Source organism: Notamacropus eugenii, chromosome 1 (genome assembly GCF_028372415.1).
Source record: "Notamacropus eugenii isolate mMacEug1 chromosome 1, mMacEug1.pri_v2, whole genome shotgun sequence".
Lineage (NCBI taxonomy): Eukaryota > Metazoa > Chordata > Mammalia > Diprotodontia > Macropodidae > Notamacropus > Notamacropus eugenii.
This window is the reverse complement of record NC_092872.1, coordinates 597099028-597118078: the sequence shown is the minus strand read 5'-3', so window position 1 is coordinate 597118078 and position 19051 is coordinate 597099028. Positions and strand designations below refer to the sequence as shown.

At 32.8% G+C, this 19051-nt stretch overlaps 1 protein-coding gene across 3 annotated transcripts in view; it reads right to left on the bottom strand.

Moving 5' to 3' along the window:
* Positions 1–19051, bottom strand: part of XRN2 (5'-3' exoribonuclease 2) — a 120922-nt gene that overhangs the window by 38662 nt on the left and 63209 nt on the right. For all 3 annotated transcript variants that reach the window (XM_072634595.1, XM_072634596.1, XM_072634597.1), the window contains 8 exons: positions 15561–15605; positions 13509–13640; positions 10553–10671; positions 8344–8479; positions 6768–6875; positions 6583–6672; positions 5897–5969; positions 1875–1958 (listed from right to left, as the gene is read on the bottom strand). In XM_072634595.1, coding sequence (XP_072490696.1) covers positions 1875–1958; positions 5897–5969; positions 6583–6672; positions 6768–6875; positions 8344–8479; positions 10553–10671; positions 13509–13640; positions 15561–15605 — 787 coding nt within the window. The remainder of the gene's footprint in view (positions 1–1874; positions 1959–5896; positions 5970–6582; positions 6673–6767; positions 6876–8343; positions 8480–10552; positions 10672–13508; positions 13641–15560; positions 15606–19051) is intronic.

Here is a 19051-nt window from a genome sequence, read left to right as displayed (position 1 = left end):
GAATGTAAGAAAGAATTTAGTTGTTCTCTAGAAGTTATTTAAATATAGGTGGGCAGTGGCTTCTTTTAGTTAAAGAACTATGAAGAGATCACAGAAGAATTTGATAAACACGTAGTAGATACAAATTTTTTTTTTTTACATTTCTTCTTTCTGCATTTTAAAAAATTCATACAAAACTTATCTTCCAAGAAAACCTAAATTTTTGCAGTTTCTAATTTATATGGTTTAACAAATATCAGTCTTGTCAAAACAATTCCATTTGTGACAATGTATTTAGTTTCATCTTAATACTGCTATCTGTTGCCATGTCTTGTTGATTTTACTTTCATATCATCTCTCCTATATACCCCCCTTCTCTCCTTTGACACAACGTTGTTCTGATATAGGCCCTCTGTAGTTGATCTCTCTACCTCAATTCTCTTTCTACTCCAATCCCTCCTTCACTCAATTGTCAAACTGATCTTCCTAAAGCACAATTTGGCATGTCGTTATTCTAGTCAATAAACTTCTGTGCTCCTATCACCTGCAGAACCAAATATAAAATCCTGTTTGGTTTTTAAAGGCCTTCAAAACCTAACCTTTTCCTTTTCAGTTTTCTGTCACACCTCACTCACCCTGTCTCCCTGTAACACTGGTCTCATTTTTACTGGTCCTCCCCCAAATCTAGAATGCTCTTCTCCTCCCTCCTCATCTCAGCCTGCTGGGTTCCCTGGCTTCCTTAAAGTCCAAGCTAAAATCGTGTGTGTGTTCATCCTTCGTTGTCAAAGAAGGTCATGCCATCAGAGAAATAATGACATGACTTGCACTTCACTTTGTTTTTGAGTGAGGGAGGGCTGTGCAGGTCACCAGCCTCACTTCTCCTCCAGAGCCATCTGAATCCAGTGACCAGATATTCATCAGGATGACTGGAGATGACCCAGGATGAGGTAATTGGGGTTACATGACTTGCCCAAGGTCACACAGCTAGTGAGTGTCAAGTATCTGTGTCAAGTGAGATTTGAACTCAGGTCCTTTGTGACTCTCTACACTGCACCACCCAGCTGCCCCTAGAATCTTACCCTTTAATGGAAGACAATTCCAATCTTCCTTGCCAATAGCACATTTTTTCAGTCATTTCCAACTCTTCATGAGTTTTGGGGTTTTCTTAGCAAAAGACACTAGAGTGGTTTGCCATTTCCCTCTCTAACTCATATTACAGATGAAGAAACTGAAGTAAACAGGGTTAGGTGACTTACCTCGAGTCACACTACTAGTAAGTGCCTGAAGTCAGATTTGAACTCAGGAAGACGAGTCTTCTGACTCCAAACCTGACATTCACTCAGCTTCCCCATTCATGTACTACTTCTGTTATTATCTCTAATTTATTCCATCTAGAACTTGTTTGTACATAGTTGTTTGCATGTTGTCTCCTCCATCACAGTGTAAGCTCCTTGAAGGCAAGCACTCTTATGCCTTTTTTTGTACTCCCAGTATTTAGCACAGTTCCTATAGGGCATAGTAGGCAATAAATGCTTACTGAGTGCCTTCCTTTTAAGAAAGCCTATTTTCCAACCACTTCTTCTTTCGTCAGACAGGGTAAAAATCAATATTCCTAAAAACAATTTCCTTATGTTCATTTCTCACAAGAATTTAATTTTGAGATTTTCTTCTGGACATTATATATGAGTTCATGTAAAGTACAAAAATGCTGACTATTGTTAGCTCATTAATTTAACAATATGCAAGCTGACATTCTTAAAAACGAGATTAGTCAGTCTTTTTTTATTACTAGCATAACTAATGTAATAGAAGTACAAACTTATAAAAATATAAGACTGAAGTTTTAAGTACGTAACCGTATTTAAGCAATTAATATTTTAAAATATAATTCTCACTTTCATCAGGTGTTAGATCAGGATAAACTTCTTCCAGAGCAGCTCTGAGACGACGTTCATCAACAAACGGTAATAGAGCAACACCTAGTTTTTAAAAATGAGAATCAGCAAAATATTGCCACCACTGGTTTAAATCAGTAATTTAAGAGTGTCCTGCTAGAATAGGAAAAAACAAAAACAAAAAAAAAGTGAAATCAAGACCAAAAAAAGTGATAAAGATTCAAAATCAAATGACCATGAACATTAATATTAATTTTTCAAACTAGGTTAAGTATTCTTGGCTAGAATGTTGAAAAAATCAAAATGGCAGAAAAGTCATAGCTTAAGACTTCCATAAGTTGTAACTTCAAATGATCTAATTACTCACTTTTTCTAGATCACCTGTCATAATTTCCCCTTCAAAAAATAATAAGGACAAACTTTAACTTTCAAGAGCAATAAAAAGTTTCTGCTGCTATGGAATAATGGAACAGTTGATGATCACACATTTGAGAATGCCATCTATTAAAAAAGATACATTAGTTCTTTAAAAATGATGGCCAGAAGTTATTAAGAACATATCAACCTAAGTTTGACACGTATAGACAGACAGATACGTATATATGTGAGATATATAGTTGGCTGACAATAAAGTAGATTTTTTAGAAATTAATAACACTTGGACACTGTACTCTAAAACTATGACATGGCTGGGTATCTTTTATCAGTTAATATAAATCTAAAAACAATAACATCCTTGAGATTGTTATTAATGAAATAAACAACTTTTTCCTTACAGTTAAAAAAAATTCAATCAGGAAATCAAGTCAAACTCCATATTGTCTCATGTAGGCAGAACATAAAAATATCAAGTAAAAACATTCTCCATTCACTGTTATAGTGTAAAAATGGATACCCACTTCCTTCAAATAAGCAAATGTGGTATGTTTACTGAGTCTATGACTGTGGGGCTTACATTTAAGTAATGTAGATTGAGGTTCTGGTCACAATCTCAATGTTGGACCTCATTTGTAAAATGGATGGTGTTTAAAAGTAGTCTGTCTGAAAAAGATATGGGAATCTTAGAGGACTACGAACTTAATGAGCCAAGCAGTGTGATCTTTAGCTACATTAAAATAGGCATAGCTTCTAGAAATAATAAGATAACTCTTCTTCTATAATCTCAAACTACACATATCTAGAGTACTGCATTTAGTGCTGGGAAGTTTACAGAGTGCACTGAGAAGCTGGGGAGTATCCAGGACAACTAAGTTGGTGAAGTCTATGACATAAGCCTCAGTTTAAGGAACTAGAAAAGAGTTAAGTTTCCAATTAACCTGGAAAAGAGAAGGTGTAAGGGAAAATGATAACTGCTTTCAAGTATCAGAAGCACTATCGTCTGGAAGAATAATTAAACTGGTACTGTTTATTTAGCACCAGACAGCTGATCCAAAAACAATATGCCCAAGTTGCAAAGAAACAAATTTAGGTTAGACATCCTGGAAAAATTTACTAACAGTCAGAGCTATCCATTCTTGCGACTGAGAGACACTTGCAAATTAGAATTAAATTAATAACTTAACAAAATAAAAATTTAGTACTAAATGCTAAATGTCAGGGAATGTTAATTTTGAAACTTTTACTATTACTACCTACTATTTTGGTTTTCTTCTAAATACCTAATTTCACTTTTTGGCTTCTGTCTCAATGACTATACTTTTTAGTCAAAAAAAAAAAAAAGTTTTAAAGTATTTACTCAGCAGATACCTGAGAACAGGCCCTAACAAAATTTACTCTGAAGATGGAATTTTGTTTCTTGAGAAGATAGTATTTTTTAATAGTAAGTCAAAAAGCAAAACAATAAATTCCTACAAGTCTAGAATTATTTGAAAATTAATTTCAAGGATAATAATAGGGTAAAAGAAAAGTGTAAGGAACAATGAGGCCAAATTTATTTAACTATATAGTTTGAATATATTAAAAAAAAATTTTTAAGCCAGCACTGAGTAGTAACAGAGAATTATTTTCTTTTACATGTTAACTTCTGGTCCAATGTGTTGTAAATAGCTAAAAAACTCTAATAAAGAAAATCTTCCTCATGACATAAAGAAATTCTAGCAGTTAAGTCCTATCAAACAAGAAACTTGAAATTCTACTGGCAATATTAAAGTGACAAAGCACTCGGTGCAAAGGACATGCCACATAAAACATATAATGCTGGGAAAGTGCACAATACAACAGAAATGCTAGGAAACTGTATTTGTCATCTTTCATCATTCAGAATGGCAATTCTTTCAAAGAAGATATACTTTCAAGGAAAGAATACACTGAAAAAATTTAACAAAATACATATTTTGTAGATAATAATGGCTACAAACTAACAGTGGAGTATTTAACTCAAGTAATTTTAGCAAAGTTACTCACATGTAAGAAACTCTATAAAAATTAAAGCTTTATATTCCTAATAAATAACTCAAAGAGATCAATATTCAAACAAAATCACAACAAAACCACAAAGAATAATTGCTGTTACTAGCAATTTCCTCTTAGGGTTTTTAACAATGTCATCAAAACTAAGGATTAAGTGCTTCAATTTCAGTATTTAAATATCACACTGTCAACTGGTATTACAATACTCACTGATAAATAAAAACAGAGTATTTAAAAGTTGTATAAGCTTCATGTCTGTGTGGTTTATTTCCTACGCATTTATTTCTACTAAAGTATTGGGCTTCAACTGCAGTAAAGAGTAGTAATAAAGATTTTATTCACTGAACATTTCTCTAACATATTTTTGATAATTCAAGGATCCAATTTAATTTGTCATTAAAAATAAGCATCAGAAAAAGCACTCTCATTTTCCTACTAACTCCTCCTTCCCAAGTTCTTTTTTTAATGCATGAACAAATTTAGCTAGAAACCAGAATACCACACAACTTCTGATATCTGCTTTTATCTCTCAAAGCATGAAAGAGATAAATTTGTGTGTGTGTATAAAATTTTACTTTCATCCTCACCACTGGTTTTTATACCTTATTTTCATCACTGACTGGAACTTAATTGCACATAATCAAGAAGGATTCTTATATTCCAAAAACCCATCCTAAATAAAAGTAACAATAAAGTTAGAAAGTAAACTACATTTTTCCCATCTTGTGTTTGTTTCATCCATGTCTTCTAATTTTCCTACTTCTTTTTCTGATGTTTTACTTGTTCATTAGCACCACAGATAATGATGGGAGGAAAGAAAAGGCACTAGATATCAATCAATTTTTACTACTTCCTTGCTTTACCAATAAAATGTATGACTGAGAAAAAGGTTAAAATTATTGGTTAAAGTCAGGTTTTATGAATAACATGACATAGTCATTCAAGTACAAATATATATTTGGAAACCACATTTAATTGTTAAATTTTAAAAAATGAATGTGTCCTGAAATTGATCCTGATTGTGTAGTGACATTTTTGCTAAATGTCTAAGGTAAGCCAGAAGGAAAAGAGGGGAGAAAAAAAACATAGAAGGAAAAGACATTAAAGAATAAACAAAACTGGCATTAAAAATTATATAAAAGTATCTAAAATACTTCATCTATTTCATTACTATATAAACAAATCCTCAACAGCACCTGTGTGTTTATGTTTTGGTTTTGGGTTGGTTTGGGTTTTGTTTTTGTTTTTTTAGCACTGCTCACCTACTAATGAGCACTTACTAAGCAGAGTTAAGACTTATTAACTGAATGCAAAGAAAACAAAAGACATAATTATATATCAAGGTTGATAAGTAAAAAATGAGAGAAGAAAAATTAGTACTGACCATTGCCAATCCTAGGTTAAGTGCAAAATCCCACTTGATCTCTCAACATAAATTTTTTATTTTTCAAACCTTCACTTGAAGACTTTTTAAGTATAGCACACAAAGCAAATATATCTCATTAAAATGTCATTATGGTTTTGTTTATTTACACATGTGTGTGAACATATACACACACAAATATTAAGTATTTAGGTTCTCTAAAGCTGAGATCAGTAAGGAAATGTATTACCTTGCCAAGCATATTTCTTCCCATTCAAATCAATTGCAAAATCTTCAGGATAGAAGTCAATTATACTAGATTCCTACATTGGAAGATGAAAATAAAATGTTAAAAGCAATTATGAAAGTCTGTTATGGAGTCTTAAAAATGTTTATCTTTCATTTAGATTATTATGACTTTTATAGCTTTTTAAAATTAACACATTTGATAGAGATAATCTAATTCTACTACTAAGGAATATAGTTTTTTGTAATTATAAAGACTGGGGAACTGATACAGATGCCAGAATTTTAAAACTTACGAAAATTATGGATTTAGTTCATTAAATACCAGTCTGTTCCTAAATCATATTTTATAACACCAAAGATCAGATTAAGGAAATGAATAGTTCAGAGGTTATTTCAAGATTGTCTTCTCAGACCACGAAGCCATCATGGACAGAGAGAGAAGATTAAAAAAAAATAAAAGTTTAGACTATCAATAGACAGGAAAAGGTTTTTTTTTTTTAATTTCTGCACAAGTGACAATGAAATTAGGTATGTTAAAGTTAAATTTCAAGTAGTTCTACTCTTTCTTTAATAGTATTTAAACTAGAAAATAAAAGCTGTAGTGATTCAATTCAAGATTAATAAAAAAATTTTTTAAAAAAAGTCCTCCATACATATACTTTTTTTTATAAGAAAAAAATATCTTACAGGGTCACTCATAAGCTTCCGCCATGAGGGAGGTAGAAAGTTACCACTTGCAGCTGGAAACACCCCCATAAGTTGCTCCAGTGGTTTAAACTGAAAAAAGACAAATGATTAAGACAACGTAAAAAAAATTTTCAAGTTGGCAAAAACGTTCCCAAAAAGCTATGATTCTAAATAATCCATCTTACCGGTCTTGTACCCTTTTCAAAATCAGAGGGCATATCGGCAATACCTTCAAAGTCTGAAGCAAACGGTGCATAATGGAAAGGATAATACCACTTCCAGGAAGCACAACCCTAAAGGTATTATATGTTATGTTAATCAGGGACACAATGAATATAGTGAAAATTAGACTGCTTTAAGAAGTAACATTTTTAAAATACAAACTACCAAAATGGATATGGTTTATATACACACATCAGCCATACACTTTTGTCTTTATTACAATTGTATTACTAAATTCCTTGATTCCCAAGAGATGAAAAGTTTGGGTTTAGAAAAAAACCTATGAAAGCATTTTTAAAAAGAATAGAGTCTATTATCAAATACATATCTAGGATCTAGGCTGCTTGAGGAAACAAAACCAATGCACTGAAAGGCTGTCTCTGAGCAATGATGTTTTTAAATTATATGTCTTTATAGATGACAATCCAACAAACCATCCAGTTAAAAAATTTACATATTTGAGAGCACAGTGGGCAAAGAATCTACCTTCTACCCTCAAATATATTACTTTAAATGATAACTTTCAGGAAGGAAAACTGATTTTTCCTTACATGACAAAATAAGAGGGCCTTATTTCCTTAACACATTAATTTTCAACTTTCCTGAACTGGTGGCCAAGGTAAACAAATTTCAAACAAAATAAAGGAGATGTCAAGTACACAATGCTGTTCCAATAGAGACAAAATGATTCTTACTACCACTATAAAATAATAATCAAATCTCCTAAACTAATTAAAAACTAAGTAGCATTCACAGAAGTGAGCAAGCTTTTAAATGTTTAAGTACTTTGACACTAAATAGAAGTTACAATATTATCAATAGGAATAAATCCTACAAATATTAATACTAATTGCATCACACAATTCTGCTGCTTAGTAGGTAAATTTCATCCACTCCCAGGTCACACAAAACTCCCTCTGCTCTCAGAGCACGAAATTAGTTATTAACGATCAGTGCTACCACCTCCAATAAGTCTAACTAATCTCTTACCAATCTGACATCTCAATTATCAAAAGATTTAAACCAGACACAGATTACTTCAATTATAATGCAATTCATGTAACATCACTGCATTATATAGAGAAGATTGACACAATTCAATTCCTTTCTAATTCTTACTAGTATATTGCATGCTTTGTTCTTTGTAAAGTCATTTAGTCATTTTCAATTAATTAATTTAGTCACTGCATCATTCTAATTTTTATTCCAAGTTAAAGAACACTGACCTTTAATAATCTCTTAAGTCAATCATCCTATGTGATAAAGAAGTGAAATCCTTTAACCCAATGGAGAGTGAGTGTGTGTGTGTGTATATGTATGTGTGTGTATGTATGTATGTGTGTGTAGTTTATATACTGTTCTCTCAGGAATTCAGAAAGCTTTACAAAAATATTATTCAGGGCAGGGGATTCAATTCAGGAATAGGGAGCTTTAAGAAAAGCCCACAGGTTTGTTTTATGACACATTTCAGTATATACATAAAAATTGTCTTCTAAAAATTAGTAGTAAGAGATTTGGAAAAAAAAAAAATTTCAGTACCTGATAATAATATCGAAGAACCCAACACAGTCCTTCTACATAAGACTGCACAACTTTACGACGGAATTTCTCATCAGCCGCATCAACATCAAATTTGTTCTTATAATACCGCTGCTTCCAACCAGATTCCCATAACCTAAAACCCAAGCAGTAAATTTATGCTCAATTCTGATGCTAATTATGAAAACTGTCTAAATATCCCAAAACAAAAAGAAAGCAATTTAACAAAAGTAGATACACTAAATATATGTGGCAATGCCAAAATAGATTTAACTGCATATTTCTAAAAAATTCCAATTGTCAAGAGTATTTGACCATCCTAAAAGCAGCTACAAAAATAATAATGCAACCTTTTATTTCATTCAAATCAGTATAATTCTGGTTTTAAGATCCATAAAAAACATTGTAAGCCAAGTTCCTTGACTTTTTAATCAAAATTTGCTTTTGGCATAAAAAACTAGCATACAAAGCTCAATCTGTTACAAAAGAATGCCAAGACAATCTTGATTTAAAATACTAGAGACAGACTTGAAAAAGGAATGCATAACCCAAGATAATTAATCATATGAAAATAATTTATTATTGTTTTTGCAATACACTTAAAAAGTAAATTCACTCTATCATAGGCCCCACCCCAATAACTAGCTGAGTGGTGTTGTGCATATGAAAAGAAGAACAAGGAGGCCTTAGGTTGTTGCAGTTAATTCCTCAAAGCTGATAATACACTGAAGTACAATTGACAATTCATTGTATACTTATTTAAATCACTGAGCCAAATCAGGAAGCCAGTGTGTCTTCCAATGTACCCACAGGACTAATCCTTGAGGTATTTTTCTTAACTAAATGTTCCTAATCAATTTTGGAAATTAATATAAAAATTAGATTCTCATAAACATCACTTTTATCTTATGCCTAGAAAGTGTGCCTCCCCAAAGGGAAACAAAAAAAACCCAACTATTACAAAAATCAACAACTTATATATTGCTCTAATATCTATATTTAAAAATATTTATGTGTAAATGTGTACCAAATATACATTTTTACATATTTAAGGACAAATGGTCAATATTTATCTTCTCTGAGTAAAATAACATTATCAATGTTATCACTGCTGCTAAGATAAAAAAAAAATAGATAAATCTTAAAAACACTGGCAGAAATTTAGGAGTATTTTCTACCCAGTACTAAAAATAACCTTAATTTTAAAGCTAAAAACATTATTGATGCCTTTATTAGTAAGCTATTATTGATGCTTACTGGTTGAACTGCTATAAATGAAGAGAAACTATAAAAAACTGCTATACTTATAAAGAGAAGTGGTAATATCCTAATATGTAAGGTAGGGTGATAAACAGATGTTCAATCATAGTTCTAATTATAAAATACTGAATCTGTTACTATCAAATGACAGAATTTTCAAACAAGTTTCTAATTACCAAAAAAACTCAATTTTAATGTTCTATAAAAAATGAAAGCAAACTATTAGACTTTACTTTTGTTATTTTTTACATATTTTCTTTCTCAGAAACAGAAATTGTTAGCCTCTTATCTTTGGATTTTCAAAGTTTTTTTTGTTTTATTTTTGGGAGCAAGGCTGACTATCAAAACCTCAAATTCAAGACTGTTGATCAAAACACACGTTTAAAGATGAAATATATACCAAGGAAATAACTTCACATTGAAACAAAGTTCATGTTTATAAATCAATTTATGAATTAAAATTCAACGGTTAAATATATTTTAATGTATGTAATTGTACACTTCTGAGTATTCATGATTTTGAACCTTTTTTGAAAGGAGTTATTCTACTGAGATAATCAAAATCAGCTATATTATGTATCTAAGGATAACTGAACTTTATGGGTTAAACAGCTTAAAAATTCAATCTCAAAACAGTGACATTCAGATCACATAATCAAATCTAAACACTGAACGTCTAGCCAATCTAGTGCCTGGTCTCAAAGGGAGAAGTGGCTTGGAGGATGAAAACCTGCACGCATACTAATCTAGATACTTAGGTTTAACAGCTATAGCTTACACATCTCACTGGAATTTACAGAATATTCTAACCCTCCACATTAATTACTGGTGGATAAAAAGATCACAGAAAAGCATCGGAAGGCACTGCTGCTCTAAGCTAAATGGCATTAATTAGACTACATCTATTTCAGCAATTTGCTAACAAAGTGCTACAAAAAAATGGCTTCACCTGACGTTATCCTCTGGCTCAGGTTCACTGTCACTATCTTCTGCTTTTCGCTTAATTCCTCCTCCTGGAGATGGGGAGCCATCAGAAGTGAAACTAGTATTGGGAGATGTTAAAGGACTCTGGGGACAAAAGTTATTATAGTACAAATAAAAGGTTTGAATATTCACTTTAAATATAAGTCTTACAAACATGCAGGGTATTACTACTTTTATTATATAATTAACTTCATAAAAGTCTTCTAAACACCTAGTAGATAGTTTTGGCCAATAAAGTAGAGGATACAAAGTCTCATCTCACACAAAACAATCCAAAGTTGCAATTATAACAGCCCCTAAAAAATACATTATTATTTAAAGTATTCCAAATTGAGGTCAATCAGGACAAAAACACAATCGAGAAAGAAACAAGTCTTGGAATGTTACTTTTTCCTTTAATAACTAAATGAAAAATATCTTGACTCAACTGCAAGAATTTGAGTAAGAGGATATAGATTACAAAAAAGAAAACTTTAAATTTTTTCCTCCATAGAAAAAATTAATAAAGAACAGGATCCAATAAAACTAAATCTGATGAAAGAAGAAAATAATAGCAATGCACTACAATGAAATTCAGAGTACAAACATAATACAGGAGTTAAAATTCCAATTTCATGAAAATATTACAGTTATAACTAAGACAATTTACATGTTAATTAATTTTTAGTCCAAAATATTCTAGGTACTTAAAACAAAAAACAATGAAATTTTTAGAGATAGAATTCAAATGTGTAAAACTTAAAGAACAAAGAATATACGTTGGGCATTTTTGTACCTTTGTTAAATAAAAATTTCCAAAGTGCAAAATACAGGAAGAAAACAACAAATATAAGTAACAACATTTTTTGTGTTTCTTGTTTATTATATTCACAAAATTTCAGGGCTACAAAGAACTCTGGAAATCTAATTCAAAGTCCCACAGAGGCAAAGTGATTTGCTGAATATCACAAAGCAGCAGAGGGGCAATCTGAACCCTGGGGTCCTGACTCCAATTCAGTGTACTTTCTGTTATGATACTACTGCTTCTAGGTTATTCGATATGATCTAATTTATTGAAAATATTCTTAGTACCTACCCAGTCACTTAATAAATTGCACTCAAGATCCCCCTCCTAAGGAAAATGGTTTCTTTAAGCAAATAATTCTCTTAAGAAAGACCAGGGGCAGGAGTGCGACTTGACTTTCCAGATGTATTGCTATTACTTTCTGTATGTTGCAACTAAAGTGTTCTACAAGTCATTATCAGAATTCATCAGCACATCTCTTTGTGTCAGATTGCCTCTCATTCCTGAAATGTATTTCCTTATAATCTCTAGTTTTCTTCAATGCTTAGATTAGGAGTTAGCCACCTTCTATACAAAAGCTTTAATGATCACCTCAAGTTATTAGTGCTTTCTCCCTCTTTAAATGACCTTCTACTTATTTGTGTCAAAACCACAGAAATAAGGAAAGACTCAGGAAAAGCATGGAAACCTCCCTTCTCTTATGCTACTTTACTGGCTGTTGTCTTTCTCATCTCATTTTTTTCAATCTTTAAGAGTAAGGGTTGGCAAACTATGGGCGGAGGGTCAAATCTGTTTGTTTTATATATCCCCATTAAGCCAAGAATGAATTTTACATTTTTAAGAAAAAATGTCAAATTAAAATTTTTCCGTAAGAAAAAGATGGAACTCCTGTTTTAAAGGGAGGAATGTTTTGTCTAAATCACCTCCAAATGTCTCAAAATGGTAATTTTTTAACCCATTACACTTGTCACAAGAAACAAAAGTTTATTCAAAGATCAAGTTCTAAAGCTCTAGATGATAGCACAAAAGAAGCAGATAAAACCCAATAAAATATAACAGAGCAAATTAATATCCTTTTATATCAAAAGTTCTCCATACTAGAGTTATTAGCCTGGTAGATTTTATTTTTTAAAGCATTTCCCTTAAACATAATATGGCAAGCTTTAAGCAACAAGGCTCAAACCTTACCTAACAAAAACTGGAAGTGTGGGATGACCTCTGTTCAAATATGTCTCCTCCTCACTCTCTTATCCAAAATAGTACTCTTGGATCTGCATCACAAATCACTAACTTGCTGAAAGCTCATGCAAGAAATGTTTGTTTGTTTCTTTTTCACATTATGACATACCTTTTCCTGACTCTCACCCCTCACATACATTTCTGAACTTTTTCCCAAAGAATATTTAAGATTTTTTTCCCCACAAAAGTAAACTTTGAGAGGAAATATTTTAAGTTATCCTATATCTCTACAGTGATGAATTTTTCAGAAGAGATTCCTAGAAATAAGGAAAAACCCAGGAAAAGCATGAAACCCTCCCTTCTCTGATGCTTTTGGAGGCTGACAACCTTATTACTCCATCCCCCACACTCTATTAAGAAGAGGTGACAGCCAGCATATGTTCCATTGTGGCCCGTTCAAATTCATTAGTACCACTTTGTAATAATTTTATAATACTCTTTAAAATGTGGGTATCTGAATCAGGATAGAATGAGACCAGACCTACAAATTCATCTTTATAGGGGCCTGCCTAAGAACTTCCTCTACGTATCAGCAACTCTTCTGCAACTCAGAGCTTTAGAGAATGGCCTTGTACAAAGGTTAAATAATTTTCTCAGGCTCAAAATAGCCAACGTATAGAAGAACAGAACTTGAACTTTCTAACCTGAAGGGCTGGCTCTTTATCACTCTGCCCCATTACCTCTCACATATATGAGGTAAATACAAATTAAATGTTTTTATATTAAAACTGGGCAATTATCAAGAGAAAACTTGATTTTAAGTAGGAAATTAAGAAAAAAGAAAAACTCCAACTTAATTAGTAAGATCTATATTATACCAACAATATCAAATAATTGATATTACATAAATAGTTTACTACATGGCTATGGGGTAAAGGAAGAATAAATAGCTACTTACAGAGTTATTGTGCATTCTCATTTCATAGGCTGCTTGTCTTGGATTACTGGCTACTTGAGATCCATGTGAATTTCTTGCACCCAAGGCTTGAGGGGTTAAAATTCCACTAGGAACAAAAGCTGGCTGATCCCTCTATCAAGAATAGAAATACACATATATGTTAAAATAAAAATCAAGATTAGCAAACTCATAGTAGAGGAGAGCGGTACACTAAAGCAAGGTTGTACTTTTAATATTCTGGTACCTAAATTTTAACATATTTGGTTTGCTTTGTATTCCCATATATTTTATATATGCAAAAAATTTTTGCAGAATTCATGTTTCAATAGACTGGCAAAAGGATGTACAGAATAAAAATGGGTAATATCTCCAGCTTTAAAATTTGGCCTATGGCACTGATCTCTCTTGGTCTCTTCCTCAGATTTTTTTTGGTTAGGGTACCTTTTAAGTCTTACTCTCTAGATAAGGGTGTTTCACATGGCTCTATCCTGAGCCTTTGTCTCTTCTTTTTTCTATATAACTCTTGGTGGTTTTCTTGGAACTGAATGAGTTCAATTTTCCTTTCTGTGCATATGAATCTAACAGTATATAAGAAGCTTTCATTTCTACCCTAAACTCCAATACTACAGAATTTACAAACTGCTATTTCCATGTGGATGTTATATAAAGGTCTTAAATTCAAATAGTATTCTTCATATGTTTTGCTATAAAATAGTCCTTTCTCCAAGTTTCCCTATTTTTGTTCTCAGAGTTTCTTCATCTGAAAATAATACCAGCAATACTAATTCACAAGACTCTTGTAATACTCAAATGAAATAATACATGTAAAGAGCTTTGCAAACCTTGAAGATCTGTCAGCCACTATTATTATCTGTACCTCATAGCTATCTCTCAACTCTATTTACTCACATAAAACTTATCAGCAAGTCTCATCCCATCCCCTTCCCTCAATTCCATTTTATTAGACCACACTACTTATTCAAGTCCTCATCACCTCTCAATTGGGCTCAATCTATTTGTTCAATCCTAACTTCTCTCCTTACCTTCAGTCTCCCATCTCCAACTGCCTGTTGGACACATTGAATTGGAATTTCTGTAGACATCTTAAACTCATTAAGTCCAAAACTGAACACTGTCATCCCCAACTCCTCCCCTTTTACTTTCCTATTACTTTCAAGGGTACCACCACCCATCCAAATACCCAGGATGTCAATCTAAGTGTCATTCTTGACTCTTTAACTCTGTCATTCACCCCATATCCATTAAGGGGTCAAGTTCTGTCATTTCCATATTATCTCTTATACTAACTATTCTCTCCTCTGACAATGCAACCACCCTGCTGCACATCCTTATCACTTCATACCTGGACTACTGCAATACTGTGCTGGCTGGCCTCCCTCCTTCAAGTCTCTCCCCACTCTAATCCATTCTCTGCTCAATTTGTCTAAACATAACACCTTTCCATTAAATAAATTCCAGTGGTTTCCTATCACCTACAAGGTCAGGGATAATAGTCTAAGCTTTAGGTTCCCCACCTCTGAAGAAGACAGGACAGATCAGGATCTTGAAGGTTAAGTAGAATTTAGATAGAAGAGGACATCCCAGTAATGAACAGGATCCATTTAACAGTCAGGTAAGAGGAGTGACTAAAAATAAAGGATTCATTCATGTTGGGGTATAGGAGAAAATGAGGCTAGAGAAGTAAAGTGGGGAAACATTATAGAGGGTTCTGAACAACGGTCAGAGTTGAGACTTTATCTTGTGCCCAAGGAGGCCCAGTGGAGACTTTTAAGGAGAGAATTAATATGATGAAATCATTACTTAAGGAAGACTAATCTAAACGACAGCATAAAGGCTGGAACAATATGAAGACCAGTTATTTATTAGCAATCTGCAAAAGAATAAAAGGCAATTTAGCTTATCACTAGTTATTTCTCTAAGTGAGACCTAGTGTAGGCACACAGATATTGTCATTGATATCTAGGGGAAAGGATATGAAAGTAATTCTGATTTTCTGCCAATATTATGCCTAAGAAACATAGTAAGACTTACCTTCATTCTTTTTCTTTTTTCTTTTTGCCTTCTTTTAAAACTTTCCTAAAACAAAAATATAACATTCAAATTATTCCATTAATAATTTAGGAATTTTAGAGAGAAATCTTGGAATATTGAGACCTATGCTACCTAGCCATCACTGCTCTATATGGTTTCCATCATTCTAAATTTAAGGTCAGGCATAACTTTTGTCCTGTGCCAACGTGAAGCAGATACAAAAAAGTCTGGCACAAATGATCATAAAGTTTATGGCTTTTGAGGCAAGACATAGATCTTGAAAATTAAGATGATTTATATGATTGCACATGTATAGCCTACATCAAATTACACGCCATCCTGGGGAGCGGGAAAAGGAGTTTGAACTCAAAATCTTATAACAGTGAATATTGAAAACTAAAAACAAATTTTTGAAAAATAAAAAAAGATGATAGAAACAGAAAATTAAAAAGGCATTTAGAACTTTCCTAATATTTCACAATACATCTGAGATAGCAGGTAATGAGAAGTAGCAGGGAAATAAATGAAGCGCTCATGACCAAATAATTTCCCTTCTATACCAAAAATGTAGTAGACCTAAAAGGAAAAAGGACCTCTCTGCACTGATCTGTCTAACCAACCTTACAAATTATGACTATGGATCTTTTTTATTTTATTGAAATACATATAACTCTTAAAAAAGCAAGATGTTAAGCTCTTTGTTGATTAAGTTCAAAATATAGCTAGTGCCTAATGCTACTTTGTCCCTCAAAGTGACAATGCTCAAATACCTCAAATGTTTAAAGGTACTGATGTAATTCACTATTTTACAATATAAATAAGAATGTTTGCAAAGTTCATACATGTTAATTACTGTTATTTTACACGCACTGCAATGTACATAATGCTGTTAAACATAACATTTGGTTAGGCACACATAGCAGCACAAAAAGGTAGATTAGCAGTTAACTATTTATAACTGCACACATTTAAAAGGATTGTTCCATGAAACATACAGTCCCCAGATGAAGTTTGTCCTCTCATTTAATTTTTACACATGAAAAGCCTTTCTACATCACAAATTCATTTAGAACTTGTCAAAAAGTATTTTTTAAGGCAGCTTCCTGCTAAAATATTTCTTGATAGTATTAATACTTATCTTCTGGCTATGTGGAAAGAGTATAGCATAATGCAACCCTTTCACGACCCTACTCAGTTAGTTGACACAACAATAAATCTTAGAAAATGGAAGGCGGTGCATTATGAATCACAAAGCAGTAGTTTTTGTTGTTAGCAAGGCACTGCTTTTTTCTGTCCAAAATCAACCCAACCTAGAGGCAGCTAGGTGGCATGGCAAACTCAAGCTGTACCTAGAGACAGGAAGACCTGAGTTCAAATTCAGCCTCAGAAACTTACTAGCTGTGTGACCCTGGTAAGCCACTTAACCTGTATGATTCAGTTTCTTCATCTGTCACATAGAGATAATAATAGTACCTATATCCCAGAGTTGAGGTAAGGATCGAATAAGGTAATACTTTTAAAGTATTCAGCAGTGTATAGCACATAGAAGGTACTTAATACTGTATGAGACAGCTAGATGGCACAGTGGATACAGTGCTCAGGAAGACCTGATTTCAAATTTGGCCTCAGACACATACTAGCAAGTCTCTTAACCTCTGTTTCAGTTTCTTTATCTGTAAAATGGGGACATCTATAAAATCCTACCCAGAAGGATTGTTGTGAGGATCAAATGAGCTGTTTGTAAGTACTTAGGATAGTGAGTGGCACACAGTAGGCTCTGTATGAATGTTTACTCCCCTTCCCTCTAATAAAGGAAAAGCAATCATTCTCACCTAGCTTAGAAGCAGTGGAAAGAACACAGCTAAGATAGCTACAAAACCTTTGCTCTCTCTTCTGAAGTGCCTCCTCTTTTCTGGCAGCAGGAAGCTGTGATTCTTCTATGTCTGCTTGCTCCCAGTTTTGCCAGTGTCCCCTGTTTGATTCTCAGTTTCCTCATTTGTAGAATGAAGGGAATGATTGTCCCTAAGGTCCCTGCCAGCTTTAAATTTCATGATTATTATAAAGGAATACCCTCCCTTCTGCTGTAATCTTGTCTAGTGATCAAATAACAGGTCTTTCTTTGGTTCATGTGCAAGGTGAAGACTGTTCTCTTGCCACCACTTTGAAGCTGGAAAACCCATCAAAAAGATCGAGGTATAATTCAAAACCCATCTTTCTTTGTTGACATGCTTATTTGTATCTTTTAGGGTTACTCTATTAGAATTTAGAGTTATATTCTAAAGTTGTAAAAATCATTTTTATAGATTCATTTTTCTTTAAGATAGTAATTGTCCCCAAAGCACATATTCTTATAAATACTCAGTACACACTCTCAAAAATTGCTTGTTTTCCTGTAAGACTCAGGTACTACAAGCTAGAATTACTAGCTAGGAAAGGGAGTCAACTGAGACCTGAAGTCTTTTCTCACAACAAACGGCATAGAACATGGGAACAGGAGTCCTGATTTTCAGCCAACAAAAAAATATCAAAGTGATGTGCAAAGATTCAGTAAGGACACTAGCAGAAATAATCAGTTAAAAGTTAAGGATCTTACATTTTACTTAACTGTCTTTTCTATAAAAGACTGTACTAAGTATTGCCAATTTTTAATATTTTGTTTAAAAAAAGGAACAGTGTCAAATAAGGACTTTTAATAATCATTTGCCTTTTGGAGAAACCAGGTATTTTAAATTACCTTATGAAAACTTTCTTTTTAAACAACACATCATCAACACAAACTGAAATCAAGTCTAACAAATTAAACCAAAGTATCTAGGTCCTGGTAGAGCTGCCACCTTTCATAGGTACTCTGTTCTCTCCCAGATGATTTAAAGTTAAGCTGTTACTTTAACACTCTGAGGACCACTAAGGACATCCTTTCTAAATAACAGATGATACAGGTAACTATCTACCCCTGAATCTCTTGCTAAGTGATTCTGCTTGGACTCTATTACACCATCATCACTGTAAAGATAACTAGCATTTATGTATCACTTTAGAGTTTGCAAAGCACTTTATAAATCAGTTGATCCTTATAACAACTCTAGGATCTAGGTGCTATTATTATCTCCATTTTACAGATGAGGAAAGTAAAGCACAGAAAGGTTAAATGACTTGCCCAGGGTCACACAACCAGTAAATGCCTGAGATTTCAACTCAGGATTTCCTGCCTTCAAGTTCAATAAAGGGCATTCTCTATATTCTAAGTGGTATGACAATTCTCCACATGGCTCTGGTCTTGAATATGACTTTCTTTTAGCAGGAAAACTAATCAGAAAAGAAGAAAACTAAAAATAAAGGTAAGCTTCTGAAGTAGCCATGTGTCATGAATGTTAAGATAAACTCCAAAATAATATCACATTCTAAAAATGTAATCACGAACAATTTTTAATCCAATGCAACAGTACAGAAAAAGATTCAAAAGTATTATAAGTATGATAAAATATGTTCTA